The sequence below is a fragment of the Anomaloglossus baeobatrachus genome, chromosome 6 (genome assembly GCF_048569485.1).
Source record: "Anomaloglossus baeobatrachus isolate aAnoBae1 chromosome 6, aAnoBae1.hap1, whole genome shotgun sequence".
Lineage (NCBI taxonomy): Eukaryota > Metazoa > Chordata > Amphibia > Anura > Aromobatidae > Anomaloglossus > Anomaloglossus baeobatrachus.
This window is the reverse complement of record NC_134358.1, coordinates 36988717-37015002: the sequence shown is the minus strand read 5'-3', so window position 1 is coordinate 37015002 and position 26286 is coordinate 36988717. Positions and strand designations below refer to the sequence as shown.

Here is a 26286-nt window from a genome sequence, read left to right as displayed (position 1 = left end):
TAGGAAAAACTTTCTGACAGTGAGGGCAGTCAGGGAGTGAAACAGGCGACCACAGGAGGCAGTGAGGCAGTCAGGAAGTGGAACAGGTGACCACGGGAGGTGGTGAGCTCTCTATCAATGGAAATCTTCAAGTGGAAGCTGGCTAAACATATAGCTGGGATGAGTTAATGATTTAAGAAAACCTGCACAGGAAATTAGACCCGATGGGCCTTGAGGTCCCTTCCAACCCTACCATTCTATGATTCTTCTTGTGGAGAGATATGGGTCCGTCCCCACTTCCTGTTGATGCATAGCTCCACCCTACCTCTTGTAATGACACAAAGACGCTCCTCCACTTCTCGCAGAAACACTGCTCTATCACTTTTTTTGTAAAGAGGCAAATGTCACGGGGGTCCTTCTCTGATATCACACAATCAACAGAGCGAGAGATGAGTGAACCCATCCAAAGAACATTTATTCCAAGCAATCCAGAAGGTCCATAAAATAATCCACCACACAGAGGGTAAAATAGTCCAGGAACACATATATAGTCCAGTAAGTGAAAAATGTCCAGGTCTCTATGGGAAGCCTCAGCGTCTCCCACAGAGGATGAATCTTCCTGCTTCTCTCTTCTCTTTCTCGGCCACACTGAATAATCTCCCAGGTAATCAGAGTTGGGTGGATTCCAGGCCCCCCTCCCCCACACAAAGGGACAGAAGCACTGCAGGGGGTTATTATCCTGCAGACAGGACAAATAATACATAGAATTGACAAAGCACCACGTCTAAAATACGAACCTACACAAAATGATGGACAACCCACAATATCACTCCATCACACAAATGTCTTCCCCTAATTCCTGTGAAGAGATAGCTCTGCCACACTTTTTGTAAAGAGATAAAGGCCCTACTTTACTTCCTGTAGATACATAGCTTCACCTGGACCTGGACTCGCCCACTGAGGAACAAAAAATTCACCACTCGGTCTTACATTTGATATTTGAGGTGCTCGTAAGACAAAATGTCATGGTGGGCCCTTGGCACCCTAGTCCGTGACTGATTCTGCCTCACTTCTTGTGAAGCAACAAAGACCAACCCCCAAGGTCCTGTAGAGACATAGCTCAGCCCCTCTTTTTGTAAAGAGACAAAGACCCCCACATCTTACTTACAACTTACTCAGCTTCAGACGCACCCTAAAAACGCATCTTTTTAGGGCGGCCTATCACACTCCCTAAATTGAATTCACATTGTCCCTTCTACAACTTCTCACAAACATAACCCCACGTCAAACTCCACGCACCCAAATGCATCTCAAGTGTAATACTACTGTATGTTCTGAGGATTTCGATAGCGTAGGGCAATGACAACAGAGACGAGTTCTTGGTACAAGATGTTATATAATATGTACACACGGTAGATACACAACGGGAATAAACACAGTAAAACAAACACACAAAACACTTTTACGCAACGGAGCGAAGGGGATTCCCGGGGCCACGCACCGGACTCCCCCAGGGAGACCACCAGAGCGAACCCCTGGACAGGGACTGTCCGGCAATCAACCCCGGAAGGCCTAAATGCGCAGCAGCCGGTACACAAGGGGCAAGTGGTATAGTCCAGGAGTGTCCGTACGGGATGATTGTCCAGAGTGGTTACGAACCGGGCAGAGTGCTGATCAAGACGGCAGACGGAGTCCGGGCACAGCTTGACGAAAACCGGGTATGGTCCAGAGTCGGTCGGTAGATTTCCAGGAGAATCCAAGGCAATCAGGAAGTAGAAACAGCAAAGCAGGAGCACACAGCAAGCAGTATACTCAGGCACTGGACTGGGCAGAGAGGCGGCCTTTTAAGCAGCTGGACAGGAAGTAGGGCAACAGAACCTTAAACTCCATGTTAACTGAGGGCAAGCTCATTCAAAAGAGAACTGGAAAACCTGGAAACCTGACATCAAGGTTCTAGCCAATTGGTCAGGAAGCCCTTATCCCATTTCCTTGAGATGGCTGGATTGTCATTGTAAATAAGCACTTGTACCTTGCCCCCCCATATCTTATTGTAGATTGTAAGCTCTCACGAGCAGGGTTGTCTTTTTTCCCCTCTAAATATTGTATTTTCTATAACTGTTACTGTGACGCCCTGGCCGGGCCAGGTAGTCACAGATAGGGCCCCGCATTACACCTGTCCCTCATAGGTAACACACAGCCAAACATTAAACCCTAGTCACCGCCTCAGGGCTTGATGGACACACCAGGGGGCGGAACCAGGCGGTTGGAAGACGCCCACCAAGGAGTCTCAGACAGCCTGAGGCGGGAAAATAGCAGTCAAATCCAGACAGTAAAGTGTGAGAGTTCAAGTTGGAGAGTTGTGTGGGCTGGATTTGTGTGCAGCTCCGGCAGAGGAGAGGACCCAATTTGAGCAGGTGCAGGGGTAGGAGCCCTGGTACCTTTGGCTAGAAGGCAGACGGCGGTCTCCGTCTGCAGGAGCCGGGAAGACGGCTCGGTGGAACCGAGGTGGACCGGGACAGGGTAGTGGCCCGCTGGTACCGACCCGGGAAACCGACTCGGAAACCGGAGCACAAAGGGGGGTACTCAGACCCTGAAGCTAGGTCCAGAAGCGACTGGGGGCTAGCTAATTAACTGATTGCGGACAGGACTAGAGGTCCTGTCCCACCCAAAGTCCCGACTGAAAGCAACAGCCCAACGAGGGGGATAAAAGGCCACCACCATGGCTCAGAGATCCCACGTGCCAGCGTCTGCGGGAAAAGGGCTCCTCAGGCAACCAAAAGCCGGGAGCGGACTCCTGAGTTGCAAGCGCAGGTAGTCCACCATCTTACACAGGTGCAGGAGAAAGACAGAGACTACCAGTCGGGTGGGGGACCAGACTGTAGCCGACTGCGGGCACCGACCACCATCATCTTGGTTTACCAGACTCGTGTGTTCATTAATAGTGAGTACATCCGCGCCCTCCGGTCGCCCATCTCCCTGCACCGCCAAACCAACAAACCCCCAACGGGTCCCGGGGCCACCATCCCTGCCCACGGAGGGGTTAACAACTTGCTGCGCAACATCTCCCCTGGGTGCCCCGTAACTGCAGCGGTGGTGTGTACCTTCACCACATCCCGTGGGTGGTGTCACGAACTTAACACGGCTCCGGCCGTACACCTACGCCCCCAAACCACAATCCCCTTTTGGGTTGAAGTAACCGTGAGGCTCCCGGGTCTGGAGGCCCTCGAGCCACCCACTGAAGGTCCGGATCCGAGCGGCTCGACTGCAGAGCACGGGGCGGTACATTACTTGTTTCTATATGATCCTCCTGAATTGTAGAGCGCTGCGCAATATGTTGCCGCTATAGAAATAAAGATTATTATTATATTACTATTAAATACAGATATAAGCCCCCATTTTCTGGACACTGACAAAGACCCACTCCCACTTTCTGTCGTGACAAGGCTCTGCCCCACTTTTTGTAAAAGGAACAAGACCAGACCCTACTGCCTTTAGAAATACACATATCAACCCCTACTTCCCATAGAGAGACAAAAATGGTCCCTACTTCCTCTAGAAATACAGATATAAGTCCCTTAATAAGTCAGGTAGAATGACAAAGATCCAGCCCTGCGTCTTTTAGAGACACAGCTCTGTCCCAATTACTATAGAGATGCGAAAGGGAAGGAAAACCCTGTGCGAAGGGAAGGGGAAGATGGTGACCCCTGACCAAACCTTCCACTGGCCCCTGGCTTCCCTCACCACCCTAGATAGGTTCCTCATCTATGCACCGAGCAGGATACGTGACCCTGAAATAGGCCTTATGTAGGGAACGGAGGGAATGAGTGCTTAGTCAATCCCACTAAGATCTAAAGAAGACACCGGGATAATAAACAAAGGAAAGTAAACAAATTACTCAAGGAGAGGAACTCTTAAGCTGGTGTCACACACAGCGACAACGACAACGACGTCGCTGCTACGTCACCATTTTCTGTGACGTTGCAGCGACGTCCCGTCGCTGTCGCTGTGTGTGACATCCAGCAACGACCTGGCCCCTGCTGTGAGGTCGCCGGTCGTTGCTGAATGTCCAGCTTCATTTTTTGGTCGTCACTCTCCCGCTGTGACACACACATCGCTGTGTGTGACAGCGAGAGAGCGACGAAATGAAGCGAGCAGGAGCCGGCACTGGCAGCTGTGGTAAGCTGTAACCAGCGTAAACATCGGGTAACCAAGGGAAGACCTTTCCCTGGTTACCCGATGTTTACGCTGGTTACCAGCCTCCGCTCTTGCTGCCAGTGCCGGCTCCTGCACTGTGACATGTGGCTGCAGTACGCATCGGGTAATTAACCCGATGTATACTGTAGCAAGGAGAGCAAGGAGCCAGCGCTAAGCAGTGCGCGCGGCTCCCTGCTCTCTGAACTGTGACATGTAGCTGCAGCACACATCGGGTTAATTAACCCGATGTGTGCTGCAGGAGAGCAAGGAGCCAGCGCTAAGCGCGGTTCCCTGCTCTCTGAACATGTAGCAAAGCGACGTTATGATCGCTGCTTCTGCTGTGTTTGACAGCTAAGCAGCGATCATAACAGCGACTTACAAGGTCGCTGTTACGTCACCGAAAATGGTGACGTAACAGCGACGTCGTTGTCGCTGTCGTTTAGTGTGAACCCAGCTTTACAACAACTAAGTTTCTCCAGAAAAATACAAGCCGACTGCTTGCACTGAAGACTTGTTAGGGTATAAGAGCTATCACCAGCACTGAGTAAGGAGGAATGAGAGTATTTAAAGACACAAAGGGAAGTGCTAAAAATTAACAGCTTAAACGATGAGGAAATACGCAGGGTCCTAAAGAGAAAAGGATAAACCCCAAGCAGGGAAAAAGGGAAAGTCTGAGAGCAGCTTGTGTAACCAAACTGTGATGTCCTAACTCTAGGTGTCACAAGACACACTAATGAAGGAGTAGAGAGATGCTGTAAGGGTAAGCACACAAAGCGACTAATACGGAGCAATGGAACGTGATAAAAAAAATCGCATTCCACTCGGACCAATAATACTCTATGGGGCAGCTCCCATGAGCGATATTTTTCTCAGCCCTAATCGGACAGAGAAAACAATTGCAGCATGCTGCGACTGTAATGCGACCCTGTTTCATTTGCACCCATTCAAGTCTAAGGGGCGAGAGAAACATCGCATTGCACTCGCATTACAGTAGAGTGCAATGCGATTCTCGCATCAGCCGGCAACGGAGGAGATGGCGAGATAAATCCCTCCCTCCCCTCCGCAGCTGTGGTCTGATCGCAGGATCAGACCACAGTCGCATGACACTCCGTTCCCGCTGTGCTGCGATTGTGAGACGAGTGTCATGTGATCACTCGCAGTAATCCCCGTGTGGCCCCAGCCTAACACTAGAAGTCGCTAGAAACACTAGTGGAGGAGTACTTGAACAAGTAAAAAGGTCAGAAGTCGAGAAATCACGTCAAGTACATGGGGTAAAAGCGGGGCCAATATCAGGGTACGAGTCGGAGGTCGGGAAGCCAGGAGGTCATGTAAGGTACACAGGGAGAGAGCGGGGCTGAGTTCAGGGTACAAGCCAGAGGTCTGGAAGCCAAGAGGTCATGTAAGGTACACGGGGAGAGAGTGGGGCCGATGTCAGGGTATGAGCCAGAGGACTGGAAACCAGGAGGTCATGTAAGGTACACGGGGAGAGAGCAGGGCCGATGTCAGGGTATGAACCGGAGGACTGGAAACCAGGAGGTCATGTAAGGTACACAGGGAGAGAGCGGGGCTGAGGTCAGTGTATAAGCCGAGGTCTGGAAGTCTAGGAGTCGATTCAGAGTCAGGGGAATGGGTGAAGAAGGGTATTTAGGTTAGGGGAAGAGAGGACAAGATCAGGACAGTCACGTACAGGAACCAAAGACGCAACTGCAATACAGAAACTATCACTGGTGGCGTTCTGGGTGGAGTTGCAACTAAATAAAGCAGAGCAGTCACCCGGAATGAGGCTTCAGTGAACAAGTGAACAGGCCCCTACTAAGACCAACACAGGGACCGAGCCCAGGAACAACCCGTCCATCGGAGCATAACACAAAACAAGGCATCGGTCTGCAGGAGAGCAGAGCACCGCCAATCAGGATCATGACACAAATACTGCGACCTTCTACAGCCAGACACCACTGGACTGTCTGTCATGCGTGACACAACCACGACACCCAATCATACTTGCTGTAAAGCCATCTTGGCATCTTTGTTGCCGGATACAGATTAGTCTTGGCAACAGGCGGTGGGCAGCAAGTTAACAAGAAGGGAGACACCAGATGGAGTCATTTTTCGGGGGTAAAGCAACATAATTTTTAAATAAAGTGATTGGCAGATTGAACATTTATCTCGTTATCTATCAAACTAGATCAAATTTTGTGAAAGTTTAGGAATGATTTAAGGCTTATAAACTAGTGAAATATTCCAAAACGTGTCGTATATGTCATCCTTTTGCTGTCAGGACGTTGGAGGCACCGCGGATACTGTCTGCGAATGTCGTGAAGGTCACCTCGACCACCCCACATCTCCATCAAACGTGGACTATGTGACATGACAGATGCTCTGGAGACTGGCACCTGCACCCATTATGCCCAGTACACCAGCAGCCATTTCCACAGATCTCACCCACGGCTGAGCGCAGAACTCCTGGGAAAATGTGATTGAAACGGACACTCTCCTCTCATCCAGTTTCATTTTGGCTGCATTCCTCCGTGCGTTCTATAAATGCCATCACCATGGCAATCCCAGGAGACCGGTCGCCATAGAAACACCTGTAATCTGGACGGGGGCTTACAGGGGCACACAACAATCTCTCATTGGCACGAAGGTTTTCAAAATATATTGGACGTAAAATACAAAGGCAAATAGAAATGACGGTATATGACCGCAGACGTGGCAGAAGTGTCGTCTCTATGGGTACACCCCCCTCCCCCCTCCCGAATGTGTGATATAGGATTATATACAAGAGGCAAACACTGTCCACACAGCCATAAAGACAAAAATGTATGACGTACACAAGTCCTGCGCCCCACGCCAATAAAACCGAATCACTGTGTAGTAAAAAGTTCTGAAACTTTCTTATAGACTTTGTCCCCAACTCATCATTTGCATTTTTAAGTCTTTTTTTGTCTTGGGGAACTTATTTTTTGGACCAAAGTATTATTGTAGTTTTATTCTTGTACATAGGGGCAGTATTATAGTAGATATATTCTTGTACATAGCGGAAGTATTATAGTAGGTATATTCTTGTATATAGGGGCAGTATTATAGTAGTTATATTCTTGTACATAGGGGGCAGTATTATAGTAGATATATTCTTGTACATAGCGGAAGTATTATAGTAGGTATATTCTTGTATATAGGGGCAGTATTATAGTAGTTATATTCTTGTACATAGGGGCAGTATTATAGTAGTTATATTCTTGTACATAGGGGCAGTATTATAGTAGTTATATTCTTGTACATAGGAGCAGTATTATAGTAGTTATATTCTTGTACATAGGAGCAGTATTATAGTAGCTATATTCTTGTACATAGGAGCAGTATTATAGTACCCTAGTTATATTCTTGTACATAGAGGCAGTATTATAGCAGTTATATTCTTGTATATAGGGGCAGTATTATAGTAGTTATATTCTTGTACATAGGGGCAGTACTATAGTAGTTATATTCTTGTACATAGGGGCAGTATTATAGTAGTTATATTCTTGTACATAGGGGCAGTATTATAGTAGTTATATTCTTGTACATAGGGGCAGTATTATAGTAGTTATATTCTTGTACATAGGGGCAGTATTATAGTAGTTATTTTCTTGTACATAGGAGCAGTATTATAGTAGTTATATTCTTGTACATAGAGGGCAGTATTATTGTAGTTTTATTCTTGTACATAGGAGCAGTATTATAGTAGTTATATTCTTGTATATAGGAGCAGTATTATAGTAGTTATATTCTTGTACATAGGGGCAGTATTATAGCAGTTATATTCTTGTATATAGGGGCAGTATTATAGTAGTTATATTCTTGTACATAGGGGGCAGTATTATAGTAGTTATATTCTTGTACATAGAGGCAGTATTATAGCAGTTATATTCTTGTATATAGGGGCAGTATTATAGTAGTTATATTCTTGTACATAGGGGCAGTATTATAGTAGTTATATTCTTGTACATAGGGGCAGTATTATAGTAGTTATATTCTTGTACATAGGGGCAGTATTATAGTAGTTATATTCTTGTACATAGGGGCAGTATTATAGTAGTTATATTCTTGTACATAGGAGCAGTATTATAGTAGTTATATTGTTGTACATAGGAGCAGTATTATAGTAGTTATATTCTTGTACATAGGGGGCAGTATTATTGTAGTTTTATTCTTGTACACAGGAGCAGTATTATAGTAGTTATATTCTTGTATATAGGAGCAGTATTATAGTAGTTATATTCTTGTACATAGGGGCAGTATTATAGCAGTTATATTCTTGTATATAGGGGCAGTATTATAGTAGTTATATTCTTGTACATAGAGGCAGTATTATAGTAGTTATATTCTTGTACATAGGGGCAGTATTATAGTAGTTATATTCTTGTACATAGGTGCAGTATTATAGTAGTTATATTCTTGTACATAGGAGCAGTATTATAGTAGTTATATTCTTGTACATAGGGGCAGTATTATAGTAGTTATATTCCTGTATATGGGGCATTATAGTAGTTATATTTTTGTACATAGGGGACAGTATTATAGCAGTTATATTATTCACAGTATCATCTCTTACCTTCCAAAATCCTTATTTTATAACAAGTACACTTAAAAGGCAAATATGGTATGATATACTGAGTCATGATGGGAGTCATATGCAGCATAAAACATTTACACATACATTCATGCCTAAAGTGAAGGTTTCCATTTCCTTACAATATAACTTAACTTTCACTGCGCCATTGCCATTATAGTAGTTGTGAGTGGAATTGCACTTAAACTGTATGACGGTATTATTTGAGAACACATTTACCTTGCGGTATAAGCCGTAATATATGTTTTTCTTTATATAATGACTGTTCCTATTTCCCGCTCTGTGTCTGCACGCAGGCGGAGATAAAATACCGCAATTATACATATTGGATTTCTTATATTATCTCAACCTTTTCTCTATCCAACAGTCGGAAGGAAGATTTGTGAGCGGCGACGCACGCACCTGTCTCTGGTTCTCGGTCTCGAGTCTCAGCCTGGCTTCCACGCATCTTCTGGTCTCCAGGAAGGCTTGTCGCTGAGCCCGATCGGACAGGTAGCTAATGAAGATTCCTGCAGTGTTCATACACATAAACAACACAGCTTGTGCCACGATCTAATAAAAAAAAAGAGGAAAAAAGTCACAAAAAAATTACAAAAACGTGTTCCCCGCATCGAAAAAATACCATACAAGTGGTAAAAGGAAAGATGGTGGTCGTAAACTTTTACTTCGAGGGGAGTTCCACATTTAACAATTCAAAAGTCTACATTTATATGGTTAAGTAGCTAAAATCGTCATTGATTTTCAATACAACCTAAAGTCTGTAACAAGACTCCCAATTATAGTGTCATGAATAGTTTTGGGTTCCTTAGAAATTATTGGAACCCCTTTAAGCTCCAGTGACTGGGTGTGATAATATTTCTGTGATGATGTGACTGCAGGAAAGCAAGGGATAGGGGGCTCCTATACTGACCCTCATGCTAGGTTACCCTAGGCTATCCCTATCCTCATGGTTACCCCTAATGGTGGAGATGCTTGAGTATTGTGCCTCGCTATTCTCCTGACCAGAGCTAATCAGTTCCCCTCCCAGGGAAGGAAGGGACACGAGTATGATGGAAAGACAGATTTAGATGGACAGGGAAAAAAAGAGACTCAGACACACTGTGAGCTCACAGGAACAAACAGTAAGGGCGGCACGGTGGCTCAGTGGTTAGCACTGCAGTCTTGTGGTGGCTCAGTGGTTAGCACTGCAGCCTTGCAGCGGCAGCGCTGGGGTCCTGGGTTCAAATCCCACCACGGACACCATCTGCAAGGAGTTTGTATGTTCTCCCCGCGTTTGCGTGGGTTTCCTCCGGGTACTCCGGTTTCTTCCCACACTCCAAAGACATACTGATAGGGACTTTAGATTGTGAGCCCCAATGGGGACAGTGTTGCCAATGTATGTAAAGCGCTGTGGAATTAATAGCACTATATAAGTGAATAAAATTATTATTATTATTATTAAGAAATTAAGAAGAAAAACAAGAGCAGGAAGGCAGCAACAAAAGGATAACAAAAGCTAATACCACAATCGCTCACAGCAATAATGCACTACATTTACCAGTAAGTACAGATCAAACCACCTCATTTTTTTCTTGGGTGTCATCTTAGTTGCATAAGGTTTTTTTCATCCTTTTTTTTTACTGAAAACTATTTAATCCATTAATTCTGAATAATGAATTAGTTAAAAACACATGCAACTTGGATGGAAAGCCAATGTCACAATGTGGCTGTAGTTTAGGAAGGGACAAGGGGCTCCTATACTATCATTCATGCTAGGGGATATTAGGGGATCCCTGTCCTCATGGTTACCCATAATGGTGGAGATGCTGGAGCCTCATACCTTGATAGTCTCCTAAATAGAATTAATCTGTTCCCCCCAGGGAAGGAATGGACAGAAGTATGATGGTAAGACAGACTTAGTTGGACAGGGAAAAACAGAAACTCATACACACTGCAAACTCACAGGAGCAAACAGTAAGAAATTGAGGAGAAAAGCAAGAGCAGAAAGGCAGCAAGAAAAGGATAACAAAAGTTAACACCACAACCACTCACAGCAACAAAGCACTACAATCACCAGTAAATCTGGATCAAACCACCTCTACAGATCAGTATGGACAAGCTATAGCTGGCACTAATGGAAGTGTCCAGCCAATGTATATAGGAGGGGAGAGAATATGACTAGCTCTCCCACAGCAAGTGACCAAAGGAGATTAACAGCTTGACCAGCAGAGATTAACTCTTGCTAGCCTACCTTTGAACAACAAGTCTGTGGTTTGACGTTTGAGTCTCCCTGCCCTGATCACAGACCTCAGAGAACTTAGCAGGCAGAGTGCAAGAACATGGCATTTCCATACATTCTGACGCCACCATGACAGTCAGCGATGCTTGCAAAAGCCTCCTTCTGACAATTTCCTTGCACATATCAGAAGATACGTTTAGGAGATTTTTTTTTCCTTTTATCTCGATGCATGCCCTTAGTTCAGTAAGTTTTTCATCTTGTTTTTTTTTTTTACTTTTATCCCTTCACAATGACCCTTGCACACGCTCATTAGCTGCTTCAGTACAAAAGATAATTTCCTGGTCTGTTCATTGCTACTAATGTACAAGTGAATTTCCTGAAACAACAAGATGTTGAAGAGTCTACAAAATCCCCAGTGACCGGTGTGAGAATGGCAAGATTTCAAATTATTAGTCTAATATATGAAGCTGAGTGTATATATGTGTGTGTGTATATGTATGTGTGTATGTATGTATGTGTGTGTGTATGTATGTATGTGTGTGCGTATGTATGTATGTGTGTATGTCTGCTAAAGGAATCTGCACCGTCGCATTTACAATCACGAAATTTTGCACAGACACCCCATGTGACCCAGGGAACGCCGTAGACTATGTTTTGACAGGAAAATTTAACCCCGCTTTACAGTTACTCTCCAAAACACCTGTCTCTATTAAAGTCAATGGAGATAGGAGCTACAGCTTATTAATAGCAGCTGTCAGTGGTTGCTATAGGAACAAAGGAAATTGTTAGTATAAGAAGCTTATGTGTGAGGTAATGAGATGTCAGTGGGGAGACGGATAAAGAGAGACAGAAAGAGACAGACAGACAGAGACAAAGACAGATGGGGAAAGAGACAAAGAGAGACAGAGACAGTCAAAGAGACAGACAGAGGCAGGCAGATAGGGAAAGATATAGAGGGGGAAAAGAGACAGAAGGGGAAAGAGACAGAGGGGGAATGAGACAGAGGGGGCAGAGAGACAGAGGGGGCAGAGAGACAGAGGGGGAAAGAGCCCGAGGGGGCAGAGAGACAGAGGGGGAAAGAGACAGAGGGGGAAAGAGACAGAGGGGGAAAGAGACAGAGGGGGAACGAGACAGAGGGGGCAGAGAGACAGAGGGGGCAGAGAGACAGAGGGGGCAGAGAGACAGAGGGGGGAAAGAGACAGAGACAGACCAGGGAAATAGACAGAGGGGGAAGAGACAGAGGGGGAAAGAGACAGAGACAGAGGGGGAAAGAGACAGAGACAGACCAGGGAAAGAGACAGAGGGGGAAAAAAGAGACAGAGGGGAAAAAGAGTAAGAGGGGAAAGAGACAGAGAGGGAAAAAAGAAAGAGGGGGAAAAGAGAAGGAGGGGGAAAGGAGACATAGGGGGAAAAGAGACGAGGAGGAAAGAGACAGAGGGGAAAGAGACAGACTGGGAAAGAGAGACAGAGGGGAAAAGAGACAGAGGGGGAAGAGACAGAGACAGAGGGGAAAGGAGACAGAGGGGAAAAGAGACAGAGGGGGAAAGAGACAGAGGGGGAAGAGACAGAGACAGAGGGGAAAAGAGACAGAGGGGGAAAGAGACAGACAGGGAAAGAGACAGACTGGGAAAGAGACAGAGACAGAGGGGAAAAGAGACAGAGGGGAAAAGAGACAGAGGGGAAAAGAGACAGATGGGAAAAGAGACAGAGGGGGAAGAGACAGAGACAGAGGGGAAAGGAGACAAAGGGGAAAAGAGACAGAGGGGGAAAGAGACAGACTGGGAAAGAGACAGAGGGGGAAGAGACAGACTGGGAAAGAGACAGAGACAGAGGGGAAAAGAGACAGAGGGGAAAAGAGACAGACAGACACAGAGATAGAGATACAGACAGAGAGAGTGCTACAAAGACAGACAGAGAGAGAGACACAAACAGACAGACAGACATGGTAGAGACTGACACACAGACAGGGAAAGACGCAGACACATACAGAGCCACACACACAGACACATACAAAGATAGACACATAGAAAGAGATAGACAGACAGACAGACAGACTGGGAGAGAGACAAAGAGACAGTTACTATCCCCTACAGCTAGTAAAGAATAAAATACAAAATTGACAAAACAAAATAAACAATAGGTCATTTTATGATGACACTTCCCTTTAAATGTACACATTTTATACTATCTGAAAGACATTCTGAAGCCTATGTCTAATACAAGAAGCTATGGTAAACCACTGATTTATTTTTTTTTATCTCTTGCATAAGATGCCAGAAAAAGTCATTGTGGGCAATTTGCAACTTTAAAAATTGTGTCTTTTAAGGACTCAATTTATGCTGCCAAATGTTATGCATTGATTAATCAGTGTGTGCCAGTGTTATTTTTGTATTGTGGTCTTTTAGGTTGGAGTCATTTATGTCTGCTTTTGGCATCTTTACGCATACATATTTAAAGGAGTGGTCCAGAACTAACATTTATTTTAAATGCCTAAATTCCTATTTATTTAATGTCATAATCTAATTTCTTTTCTAATACAGTCCGGGCCAAAAGTGTTCCTGAAAATTAACTATCTCTCCCAGAAAATTATTGCAATTACAGCTGTTTTGTTATACACATGTTTATTTCCTTTTGTGTATTGGAACTACACAAAAAAAAACCTGGAAAAAAAAGGCAAAATGGACATAAATTCACACAAAACCCCAAAATGGGATGCTCAAAATTGTTGTCACCTTTCCAAAATTGTGAGTAAACAACTTTGTTTCAAACATGTGATGCTCGTTCAAATTCAACCATGCCAAGTAACAGGTGTGGGCAATATGAAAATCACACCTGAAACCAGAGAAAAAGGGGAGAAGTTGACTCAATCTTTGCTTTGTGTGTCTTTGTGTGCCACACTAAGCATGGAGAACAGAAACAGGAGAAGAGAACTGTCTGAGGACTTGAGAACCAAATTTCTTGAAACATATTAACAATCTCAAGGGTACAATTTCATCTCCAGAGATCTTGATGTTCCTTTGTCCTCAGTGCACAATATAATCAAGAAGTTTATAACCCATGGCCCTGTAGCCAATCTCCCTGGACATGGACAGAAGATAAAAACTGATGAAAGGTTGCAATGCAGGATAGTCCGGATGGTGGATAAGCCCTAATCAAGTTCCAAAGAAATTCAAGCTGTCATGCAGGCCCAGGGGGAATCAGTGTTAATGAGAACTATCTGTCCACATCTGAATGAAATACAATGCTATGGAGAAGACCCAGGAGGACCCCACTGCTGACACACACAGACATAAAAATGCCAGACTGCAGCTTACAAAATGTACGTAAATAACCAAAATCCTTCTGGGAAAGCATCTTTTGAACAGATGAGACCGAGATAGAGCTTTTTTGTAAAGCACATCATTCTAATGTTTATTGAAAACAGAATGAGGCCTACAAAGTAAAGATCACAGCACCTACAGTCACACATGGTGGAGGTCAGAGTTGTTTTAGGGCTGTTTTCTTGCCTCTGACACTAGGGGGCCTTGTCTATGTACAAGGCATCATGAAATCTAAAGATTATCAAAGGGCATTGGGTTGCAATGTAGTGCCCAGTGTCAGAAAGCTGTGTGTGTGTCCTAGGTCATGGGTCTTCCAGCAGGACAATGACCCCAAACACTTCAAGAAGCCCCAGAAATGGATGCAAACAAAGGACTGGAGAGTTCTGAAGAGGCAGCAATGAGTCCAAGTCTAAATCCCATTGACACCCGTGAAGAGATCTTAAAATTGCTTTTGGGAGAAGAGAAGATGACTTCAGATATGAGAGACCTGGAGCAGATTATAAAGAAGAATCCACAATTCCAGGTGAGAGGTGTAAGAAGTTTGTGGACGGGTATAGGAAGTGACTGATTGCGCATATTTATTTCAAATGACACCTTTGTGCATCCCATTGGATGTTGGGGTGCTGAGATCAGCGCCGCCCCCAGAAGTAACGTCAATGTGTGACAAGACTATACTGTGCAACTTGCCTCTTCAGGTAAAAGGACGACAATAGGTACATTTAGAGGGGTATGAATACTTTTTCAAGGCACACTATTCATCTTTTCTTGCACTGTTTTGCGGTCTAAAATATGTTGATCATTTCTTATATGTTGATAATTGAATTTTTAAAAAGACCTTTATTTGCAGTAGCCTAGGTTAATCGGTGGATTTCCTGATGAAGAAGCACTCCATTGGCACTAGCCTAGGTTAATCGGTAGTTTCCTGATGAACAATCACTCCATTGGCACTAGCCTAGGTTAATCGGTGGTGTCCTGATGAAGAAGCAATCCGTTGGCACTAGCCTAGGTTAATTGGTGGTGTCCTGATGAAGAAGCAATCCGTTGGCACTAGCCTAGGTTAATCAGTGGATTCCTGATGAAGAAGCACTCGATTGCCACTAGCCTAGGTTAATCAGTGGATTCCTGATGAAGAAGCACTCCATTGGCACTAGCCTAGGTTAATCGTTGGATTTCCTGATGAAGAAGCAATCCGTTGGCACTAGCCTAGGTTAATCGGTGGTGTCCTGATGAAGAAGCACTCCATTGCCACTAGCCTAGGTTAATTGGTGGTGTCCTGATGAAGAAGCAATCCGTTGGCACTAGCCTAGGTTAATCAGTGGATTCCTGATGAAGAAGGACTCGATTGCCACTAACCTAGGTTAATCAGTGGATTCCTGATGAAGAAGCACTTGATTGGCACTAGCCTAGGTTAATCGGTGGATTTCCTGATGAAGAAGCACGCGATTGGCACTAAATTAGGTTAATCAGTGGTTTCCTGATGAAGAAGCACTTCATTGGCACTAACCTAGGTTAATCGGTGGATTTCCTGATGAAGAAGCAATCCGTTGGCACTAGCCTAGGTTAATCGGTGGTTCCTGATGAAGAAGCACTCAATTGCCACTAGCCTAGGTTATTCGGTGTTTTCCTGATGAAGAAGCACTCCATTGCCACTAGCCTAGGTTAATCGGTGGATTTCCTGATGAAGAAGCACTCCATTGGCACTAGCCTAGGTTAATCGGTGGTGTCCTGATGAAGAAGCAATCCGTTGGCACTAGCCTAGGTTAATCGGTGGTTCCTGATGAAGAAGCACTCAATTGCCACTAGCCTAGGTTATTCGGTGTTTTCCTGATGAAGAAGCACTCCATTGCCACTAGCCTAGGTTAATCGGTGGATTTCCTGATGAAGAAGCACTCCATTGGCACTAGCCTAGGTTAATCGGTGGTGTCCTGATGAAAAAGCAATCCGTTGGCACTAGCCTAGGTTAATCGGTGGTTCCTGATGAAGAAGCACTCAATTGCCACTAGCCTAGGTTATTCGGTGTTTTCCTGATGAAGAAGCACTCCATTGGCACTAGCCTAGGTTAATCGGTGGATTTCCTGATGAAGAAGCACTCCATTGGCACTAGCCTAGGTTAATCGGTGGTGTCCTGATGAAGAAGCAATCCGTTGGCACTAGCCTAGGTTAATCGGTGGTTCCTGATGAAGAAGCACTCAATTGCCACTAGCCTAGGTTATTCGGTGTTTTCCTGATGAAGAAGCACTCCATTGCCACTAGCCTAGGTTAATCGGTGGATTTCCTGATGAAGAAGCACTCCATTGGCACTAGCCTAGGTTAATCGGTGGTGTCCTGATGAAGAAGCAATCCGTTGGCACTAGCCTAGGTTAATCGGTGGTTCCTGATGAAGAAGCACTCAATTGCCACTAGCCTAGGTTATTCGGTGTTTTCCTGATGAAGAAGCACTCCATTGGCACTAGCCTAGGTTAATCGGTGGATTTCCTGATAAAGAAGCACTTGATTGGCACTAGCATAGGTTAATCGGTGGTGTCCTGATGAAGAAGCAATCCGTTGGCACTAGCCTAGGTTAATCGGTGGTTCCTGATGAAGAAGCACTCAATTGCCACTAGCCTAGGTTATTCGGTGTTTTCCTGATGAAGAAGCACTCCATTGCCACTAGCCTAGGTTAATCGGTGGATTTCCTGATGAAGAAGCACTCCATTGGCACTAGCCTAGGTTAATCGGTGGTGTCCTGATGAAGAAGCAATCCGTTGGCACTAGCCTAGGTTAATCGGTGGTTCCTGATGAAGAAGCACTCAATTGCCACTAGCCTAGGTTATTCGGTGTTTTCCTGATGAAGAAGCACTCCATTGGCACTAGCCTAGGTTAATCGGTGGATTTCCTGATAAAGAAGCACTTGATTGGCACTAGCATAGGTTAATCGGTGGTGTCCTGATGAAGAAGCACTCCATTGGCACTAGCCTATAATAATTGGTGGATTTCCTGATGAAGAAGCACTCCATTGCCACTAGCCTTTTCCAATTTTTTATTTTCGTTTATGCCCATTAAGAGGAATGGACATTTATACATGGAATCATAATTATTTTAGCTAGCAAGCCGTCTGGCCTATAGCCTGACGAGTCTACATATACTATACTAAATAGTTCATTTCAGTCTAGCTGGCACCAATCCTGTGCGACTGCGCCTTTCTTGCCCTCTCTTCTCAGACACTTGCACCTCTGCTGGAACTGCGAAGATTCGTTTCTCGCTATTTGTCAGACTGACGCTCTCTCTCCTTTGATTCCTTGCAGCTTGGGCTCCTCTCCCCACTTTCTCTGCTCCGCAGGTTTGCACATCTGATTTAATTAAAATTGTAAATGGCTTCTCATATGAATTATTAAAAGGCAACATATTTCAAAAACAATTTGGGAAAAAATTTGACTCAGCGGCATAAGAAAAAAAAAACATAAACAGCTCAAAGTCATCTCAATATAGCCGAAACATCCTATCCATAAAAAAATAAAGTTATTGAAATGAGCCATAACCATTTTATTTTTCCATCCACATAGTTCCTTGAGGGCTCATTTAATTATGGGATGAGTTGTTTTCTATATATTTTTAATGACTCTGCTTAATTGATCATATAATGTACTGAGAAACTTCTCAAATCATTTGAGAAAAAAGAAAAAAAACAGCAATTTCTGATTTTTTTTATTTCTGAGTTCTCGGTTAGATACAAGCGCTGAATTATCAAAGTCTCTGGATTACTGTATACATGACTTTTTTGGTACATTGTATGTATTATGTGATATAAAACATCTTTTTCGGCAGTTTTAATCTTTTTTTTACATTATTTTTCATCGTCAGCTTGCATGTTCTACAATACAATGCAAGCTGCTCTATTCGGCTCAATCTCAGTTCCAATAGCTGGCTCCTTGTCGCTCCATACCCTCTATAGTTTGTCTCCTGAACACTGCACATTGGTTAACCCTTTTTTCACAATAATCATTTTCTGAGATTCCAGCTTAGATGCGGAGATAAAACCTGAGCTACAAGGATTTAGACTTAGCAGCATTAAGCAGCTTGCAGTGTATTGAAATATATGAAATCTACAAAATAAAACTATTTATGAAAACCAATTGCAGAAATGTTTTATTTCACATACGTATAATGTGCTATAAACATACAAAGGTGATCATAGCCTTTAATCCCATGCCATAATAAATCCCAATAATGGACAGTAGAGTAAAAAGAAAAATCAGAATAAAAAGGCTGTATTCGGTTAACAATGCTAAACATTTGATGTTACTTACGTTATGTTGAATTTGTATTGGTTTACAATTATTTTCTGCACTAATCAGCTTACATAAAAATATATCAGCTCTGTGAATACTTTGGGTATACAGCTCTTATGCACAGCAATGTGCGTCCATAGTTACATCATACAAACACTGCATTCTGATCAAACAGTCATGTCTCCACCTTCTCCGTTTTACAGTATGCACATTAGCACAAATAGAGGACAGCTGGCGTCAAGTAATAAGTGCTGGTTGAATCCTTCCACCCATGCCAGCTATAGTTTATTCTATGTTGGTCTTTGAGGTGTGGTGTCCTAGACTCTATGGTGAAACTTGTGATCATTGCTTCGTATAGTTGTGGAGTTTACCTTTGTTTTGTGGCTTCCTTCCTGCTCTTGTTTTCCTCCGGAATCTCTTATTGTCCTTACCTATGTGTGTGCCTGCTGTGTGACAGAGTTTTAATTTTCCCTTGTCTGTCTTTTTCTGTGGTTTCAACACACTCCTGGTTAGCTGCTGTGTACTGAATCATAGGCATGCATAGCAAGTGTTAATCTCTGCTAATCTGCTTGTTAGGTTCCTTTGATCACATGTGGTGGGGAGGCCAATTACATCTGCTCCCCTCTTATTTATGCTGGTTGCAATCTTCCACCAATGCCAGCTATATATCCCTTGTCTGTCTTAATGTGTGGTTTTCATCACACTCCTGTCCTGTCCCTCCCTGGGGGAGGGGGCAATCAGATCAGGACTGGTCAGGAGCAGGGCCAGGAAGGAGACTCAGGCCTCTCCACCATCAGGAGTATCACTGAAAATAGGGATAGGATAGGGTCACCTAGTTTGAGGGACAACTTAGAAAACCCCGATTCCCTGCTATCCCAAAGTCATTGTGACATCAGAAATTCACACCCTCAAGTTGTGCCAATAGACAACACAGCACAGTGTCATCAGAGTGCCCTCCGCTCCCTTCATATTCCACCATGATAATGACCCAAAACACCTCCAAGAACACAACTTCCTCGTTAAAGAAACTGAGGCTAAAGGTGTTGGTCCAGCCGAACGTCTCCAGACCTAAACCCTATGGAGGAACTGTGGAGCCTCCTCTAACAGAAGGTGGAGGAGTGCAAGGTCTCTATCATCCACCGACTCTATGATGTCATCATGGAGGATAGAAGAGGATCCAGCGGCTCCTATGAAGCTATAGTGACCTCTGTCCACAAGAGAGTTAAGACCTTGCTGGAAAATAATGGTGACTACACAAAATATTCACACTTTGGGCACAATTTGGCCATTTTCACTTAGGGGTGTACTCACTTTTGTTGGCAGCAGTATAGACATTAATGGCTGTGTGCTGAGTTATATACACTGTTTTACAAGCTGCACACTGACACTGCACACTGTATCACAGGGTCAGATCTGCAGTGTTGTCCCGGGAAAAGATATAATACAGTTACAAAAATATGAGGGGTGTACTCACTTTTATTAATTGATCTATTAAAGTGTCCTCCATAAACAGTATAATAGAGGGCCTTATTAGCAGTGCCATTAGAGAGCCACATAATAATATATGAAAAGTAATATTCAATAAACTCACAAAGTGTGCTATCCCCTCATAAATAGTGCCGTCATAGTGCGCCCCATTGTCACCGCTATCACAGTGCCCTGTGGGCAGAGTCAGTAGGTGCAGAGTTATTTTTTCCTTACAATATATCCTCTGCTCCCCGTGTTGTGTTATTAAGGCCTCTTACCGTTATTTCTGCAAATATTTCTTGAATTATTCTAATTATTATTGCTATTTGTTCCTTCCTCGAGCCCCGATTTTCCCGGCATGGCTGCGCTCTAATTGCAGCAACTTCATAATATAAATTATCACTGACAATGTTAATTATTCATATCCGTCTCTGCTTGTTCTTGGATAGAAAGAAACAGCAAGGAGAGAGGATGAGGACCTTTAATTACGGCCTCGGCGGCGAGAGCGGAGCCCACTTATCGCTCCCTTATTGATGCACATAATTATTTGTTTGTGCAATGCTTTATATCAAGGGGAGCTTTAATATTAATTTTCCTTTATGTCATGATACTTCATATTTCAAGGACCTAAGCTCTAGATCGTAACCTATGGTTTATAAGGAAGGCACAGCTGTCTGCACTTACTACCCCGCAGGATACAGCACATATGTCATATTATCATGTTTGTACGCTCAGTTCGGATTCCTCCTCCTAAAAGCATAAAAAAATACTGTAATACTGCCCCTATGTACAAGAATATGACTGCGTAGGTATATTCTTGTAAATGGGGCAGTATTATAGTAGTTATATTCTTGTACATAGGGGCAGTATTATAGTAGTTATATTCTTGTACATAGGAGCAGTATTATAGTAGTTATATTCCTTTACATAGGGGGCAGTATTATAGTAGTTATATTCTTGTCCATAGGAGCAGTATTATAGTAGTTATATTCTTGTACATAGGAGCAGTATTATAGTAGTTATATTCTTGTCCATAGGAGCAGTATTATAGTAGTTATATTCTTGTACATAGGAGCAGTATTATAGTAGTTATATTCTTGTTTCTTGTACATAGGGGCAGTATTATAGTAGTTATATTCTTGTACATAGGGGCAGTATTATAGTAGTTATATTTTTGTACACAGGAGCAGTATTATAGTAGTTATATTCTTGTACATAGGAGCAGTATTATAGTAGTTATATTCTTGTACATAGGAGCAGTATTATAGTAGTTATATTCTTGTACATAGGGGCAGTATTATAGTAGTTATATTCTTGAACATAGGAGCAGTATTATAGTAGTTATATTCTTGTACACAGGAGCAGTATTATAGTAGTTATATTCTTGTACATAGGAGCAGTATTATAGTAGTTATATTCTTGTACATAGAAGCAGTATTATAGTAGTTATATTCTTGTACATAGGAGCAGTATTATAGTAGTTATATTCCTGTACACAGGAGCAGTATTATAGTAGTTATATTCTTGTACATAGGGGCAGGATTATAGTAGTTATATTCTTGTACATAGGGGGCAGTATTATAGTAGTTATATTCTTGTACATAGGAGCAGTATTATAGTAGTTATATTCTTGTACATAGGAGCAGTATTATAGTAGTTATATTCTTGTACACAGGAGCAGTATTATAGTAGTTATATTCTTGTACATAGGAGCAGTATTATAGTAGTTATATTCTTGTACATAGGGGCAGTATTATAGTAGTTATATTCTTGTACACAGGAGCAGTATTATAGTAGTTATATTCTTGTACACAGGAGCAGTATTATAGTAGTTATATTCTTGTACATAGGGGCAGTATTATAGTAGTTATATTCTTGTACACAGGAGCAGTATTATAGTAGTTATATTCTTGTACATAGGGGCAGTATTATAGTAGTTATATTCTTGTACACAGGAGCAGTATTATAGTAGTTATATTCTTGTACACAGGAGCAGTATTATAGTAGTTATATTCTTGTACATAGGGGCAGTATTATAGCAGTTATATTCTTGTACATAGGGGCAGTATTATAGTAGTTATATTCTTGTACATAGGAGCAGTATTATAGTAGTTATATTCTTGTACACAGGAGCAGTATTATAGTAGTTATATTCTTGTACATAGGAGCAGTATTATAGTAGTTATATTCTTGTACATAGGAGCAGTATTATAGTAGTTATATTCTTGTACATAGGGGCAGTATTATAGTAGTTATATTCTTGTACACAGGAGCAGTATTATAGTAGTTATATTCTTGTACATAGGGGCAGTATTATAGTAGTTATATTCTTGTACATAGGGGGCAGTATTATAGTAGTTATATTCCTGTACATAGAGGCAGTATTATAGTAGTTATATTCTTGTACATAGGGGCAGTATTATAGTAGTTATATTCTTGTACATAGGGGCAGTATTACAGTAGCTTTATTCTTGTACATAGGGGGTAGTATTATAGTAGTTATATTCTTGTACATGGGAGCAGTATTATAGTAGTTATATTCTTGTACATTGAGGGCAGTATTATAGTAGTTATATTCTTGTACATAGGAGCAGTATTATAGTAGTTATATTCTTGTACACAGGAGCAGTATTATAGTAGTTATATTCTTGTACATAGATTGTATAATAGTAGTTATATTCTTGTACATAGGAGCAGTATTATAGTAGTTATATTCTTGTACATAGGAGCAGTATTATAGTAGTTATATTCCTGTACATAGGGGCAGTATTATAGTAGTTATATTCTTGTACACAGGAGCAATATTATAGTAGTTATATTCTTGTACATAGGAGCAGTATTATAGTAGTTATATTCTTGTACACAGGAGCAATATTATAGTAGTTATATTCTTGTACATAGGAGCAGTATTATAGTAGTTATATTCTTGTACACAGGAGCAGTATTATAGTAGTTATTTTCTTGTACATAGGAGCAGTATTATAGTAGTTATATTCTTGTACATAGGAGCAGTATTATAGTAGTTATATTCTTGTACATAGGGGCAGTATTATAGTAGTTATATTCTTGTACATAGGGGCAGTATTATAGTAGTTATATTCTTGTACACAGGAGCAGTATTATAGTAGTTATATTCTTGTACATAGGGGCAGTATTATAGTAGTTATATTCTTGTACATAGGGGGCAGTATTATAGTAGTTATATTCTTGTACATAGGAGCAGTATTATAGTAGTTATATTCTTGTACATAGGAGCAGTATTATAGTAGTTATATTCCTGTACATAGAGGCAGTATTATAGTAGTTATATTCTTGTACATAGGGGCAGTATTATAGTAGTTATATTCTTGTACATAGGGGCAGTATTATAGTAGCTTTATTCTTGTACATAGGGGGTAGTATTATAGTAGTTATATTCTTGTACATGGGAGCAGTATTATAGTAGTTATATTCTTGTACATTGAGGGCAGTATTATAGTAGTTATATTCTTGTACATGGGAGCAGTATTATAGTAGTTATATTCTTGTACATTGAGGGCAGTATTATAGTAGTTATATTCTTGTACATAGGGGGCAGTATTATAGTAGTTATATTCTTGTACATAGGGGGCAGTATTATAGTAGTTATATTCTTGTACATTGAGGGCAGTATTATAGTAGTTATATTCTTGTACATAGGGGCAGTATTATAGTAGTTATTTTCTTGTACATAGGGGGCAGTATTATAGTAGTTATATTCTTGTACATAGGAGCAGTATTATAGTAGTTATAATCTTGTACATAGGAGCAGTATTATAGTAGTTATATTCTTGTACATAGGAGCAGTATTATAGTAGTTATATTCTTGTACATAGGGGGTAGTATTATAGTAGTTATATTCTTGTACATAAGAGTAGTATTATAGTAGTTATATTCTTGTACATAGGAGCAGTATTATAGTAGTTATATTCTGGTACATACGAGCAGTATTATAGTAGTTATATTCCTGTACATAAGAGCAGTATTATAGTAGTTATATTCTTGTACATAAGAGCAGTATTATAGTAGTTATATTCTTGTACATAGGAGAAGTATTATAGTAGTTATATTCTTGTACATTGGGGCAGTATTATAGTAGTTATATTCTTGAACATGGGGCAGTATTATAGTAGTGATATTCTTGTACATAGGGGGCAGTATTATAGTAGTTATATTCCTGTACATAGGGGCAGTATTATAGTAGATATATTCTTGTATATAGGGACAGTATTATAGTAGTTATATTCTTGTATATAGGGGCAGTATTATAGTAGTTATATTCTTGTACATAGGGGAAGTATTATAGTAGTGATATTCTTGTACATAGGGGGTAGTATTATAGTAGCTATATTCTTGTACATAAGAGCAGTATTATAGTAGTTATATTCTTGTACATAGGAGAAGTATTATAGTAGTTATATTCTTGTACATTGGGGCAGTATTATAGTAGTTATATTCTTGAACATGGGGCAGTATTATAGTAGATATATTCTTGTATATAGGGACAGTATTATAGTAGTTATATTCTTGTACATAGGTGCAGTATTATAGTAGTTATATTCTTGTACATAGGGAGCAGTATTATAGTAGTTATATTCTTGTACATAGGAGCCGTATTATAGTAGTTATACTCTTGTATATAGGGACAGTATTATAGTAGTTATATGCTTGTACATAGGGGCAGTATTATAGTAGCTATATTCTTGTACATAAGAGCAGTATTATACTAGCTATATTCTTGTACATAGGGGCAGTATTATAGTAGTTATATCCTTGTACATAGGGGAAGTATTATAGTAGTTATATTCTTGTACATAGGGGGCAGTATTATAGTAGTTATATTCTTGTATATAGGGGCAGTATTATAGTAGTTATATTCTTGTACATAGGAGCAGTATTATTGTAGTTATATTCTTGTACATGGGGGCAGTATTATAGTAGTTATATTCTTTTACATAGAGGGCAGTATTATAGTAGTTATATTCTTGTACATAGGGGCAGTATTATAGTAGTTATATTCTTGTATATAGGGGCAGTATTATAGTAGTTATATTCTTGTATATAGGGGCAGTATTATAATAGTTATATTATTGGACATAGGGGCAGTATTATAGTAGTTATATTCTTGGACATAGGGGCAGTATTATAGTAGTTATATTCTTGTACATAGGAGCAGTATTATAGTAGTTATATTCTTGTACATAGGGGCAGTATTATAGTAGTTATATTCCTGTATATAGGGGACAGTATTATAGTAGTTATATTCTTGTACATAGGGGCAGTATTATAGTAGTTATATTTTTGTACATAGGGGCAGTATTATAGTAGTTATATTCCTGTATATAGGGGACAGTATTATAGTAGTTATATTCTTGTACATAGGGGTGGTATTATAGTAGTTATATTCCTGTGTATAGGGGACAGTATTATAGTAGTTATATTCTTGTACATAGGGGGCAGTATTATAGTAGTTATATTCTTGTACATAGGAGCAGTATTATAGTAGTTATATTCTTGTACATAGGAGCAGTATTATAGTACTTATATTCTTGTACATAGGGGCAGTATTATAGTAGTTATATTCTTGTACATAGGGGCAGTATTATAGTAGTTATATTCTTGTACATAGGAGCAGTATTATAGTAGTTATATTCTTGTATATAGGGGCAGTATTATAGTAGTTATATTCTTGTACATAGGGGGCAGTATTATAGTAGTTATATTCTTGTACATAGGAGCAGTATTATAGTAGTTATATTCTTGTACATAGGGGGCAGTATTATAGTAGTTATATTCTTGTACATAGGAGTAGTATTATAGTAGTTATATTCTTGTACATAGGGGGCAGTATTATAGTAGTTATATTCTTGTACATAGGAGTAGTATTATAGTAGTTATATTCTTGTACATAGGAGGCAGTATTATAGTAGTTATATTCTTGTACATAGGTGGCAGTATTATAGTAGTTATAATCTTGTACATAGGAGGCAGTATTATAGTAGTTATATTCTTGTACATAGGGGCAGTATTATAGTAGTTATATTCTTGTACATAGGGGGCAGTATTATAGTAGTTATATTCTTGTACATAGGAGCAGTATTATAGTAGTTATATTCCTGTACATAGAGGCAGTATTATAGTAGTTATATTCTTGTACATAGGGGCAGTATTATAGTAGTTATATTCTTGTACATAGGGGCAGTATTATAG

General features: G+C 41.3%; 1 protein-coding gene across 2 annotated transcripts in view; it reads right to left on the bottom strand.

The window, feature by feature from the left end:
- The window catches only part of ADCY8 (adenylate cyclase 8), a 430517-nt gene that overhangs the window by 274720 nt on the left and 129511 nt on the right, over positions 1-26286 (bottom strand). For both annotated transcript variants that reach the window (XM_075352858.1, XM_075352859.1), the window contains exon 2: positions 9188-9337. In XM_075352858.1, coding sequence (XP_075208973.1) covers positions 9188-9337 — 150 coding nt within the window. The remainder of the gene's footprint in view (positions 1-9187; positions 9338-26286) is intronic.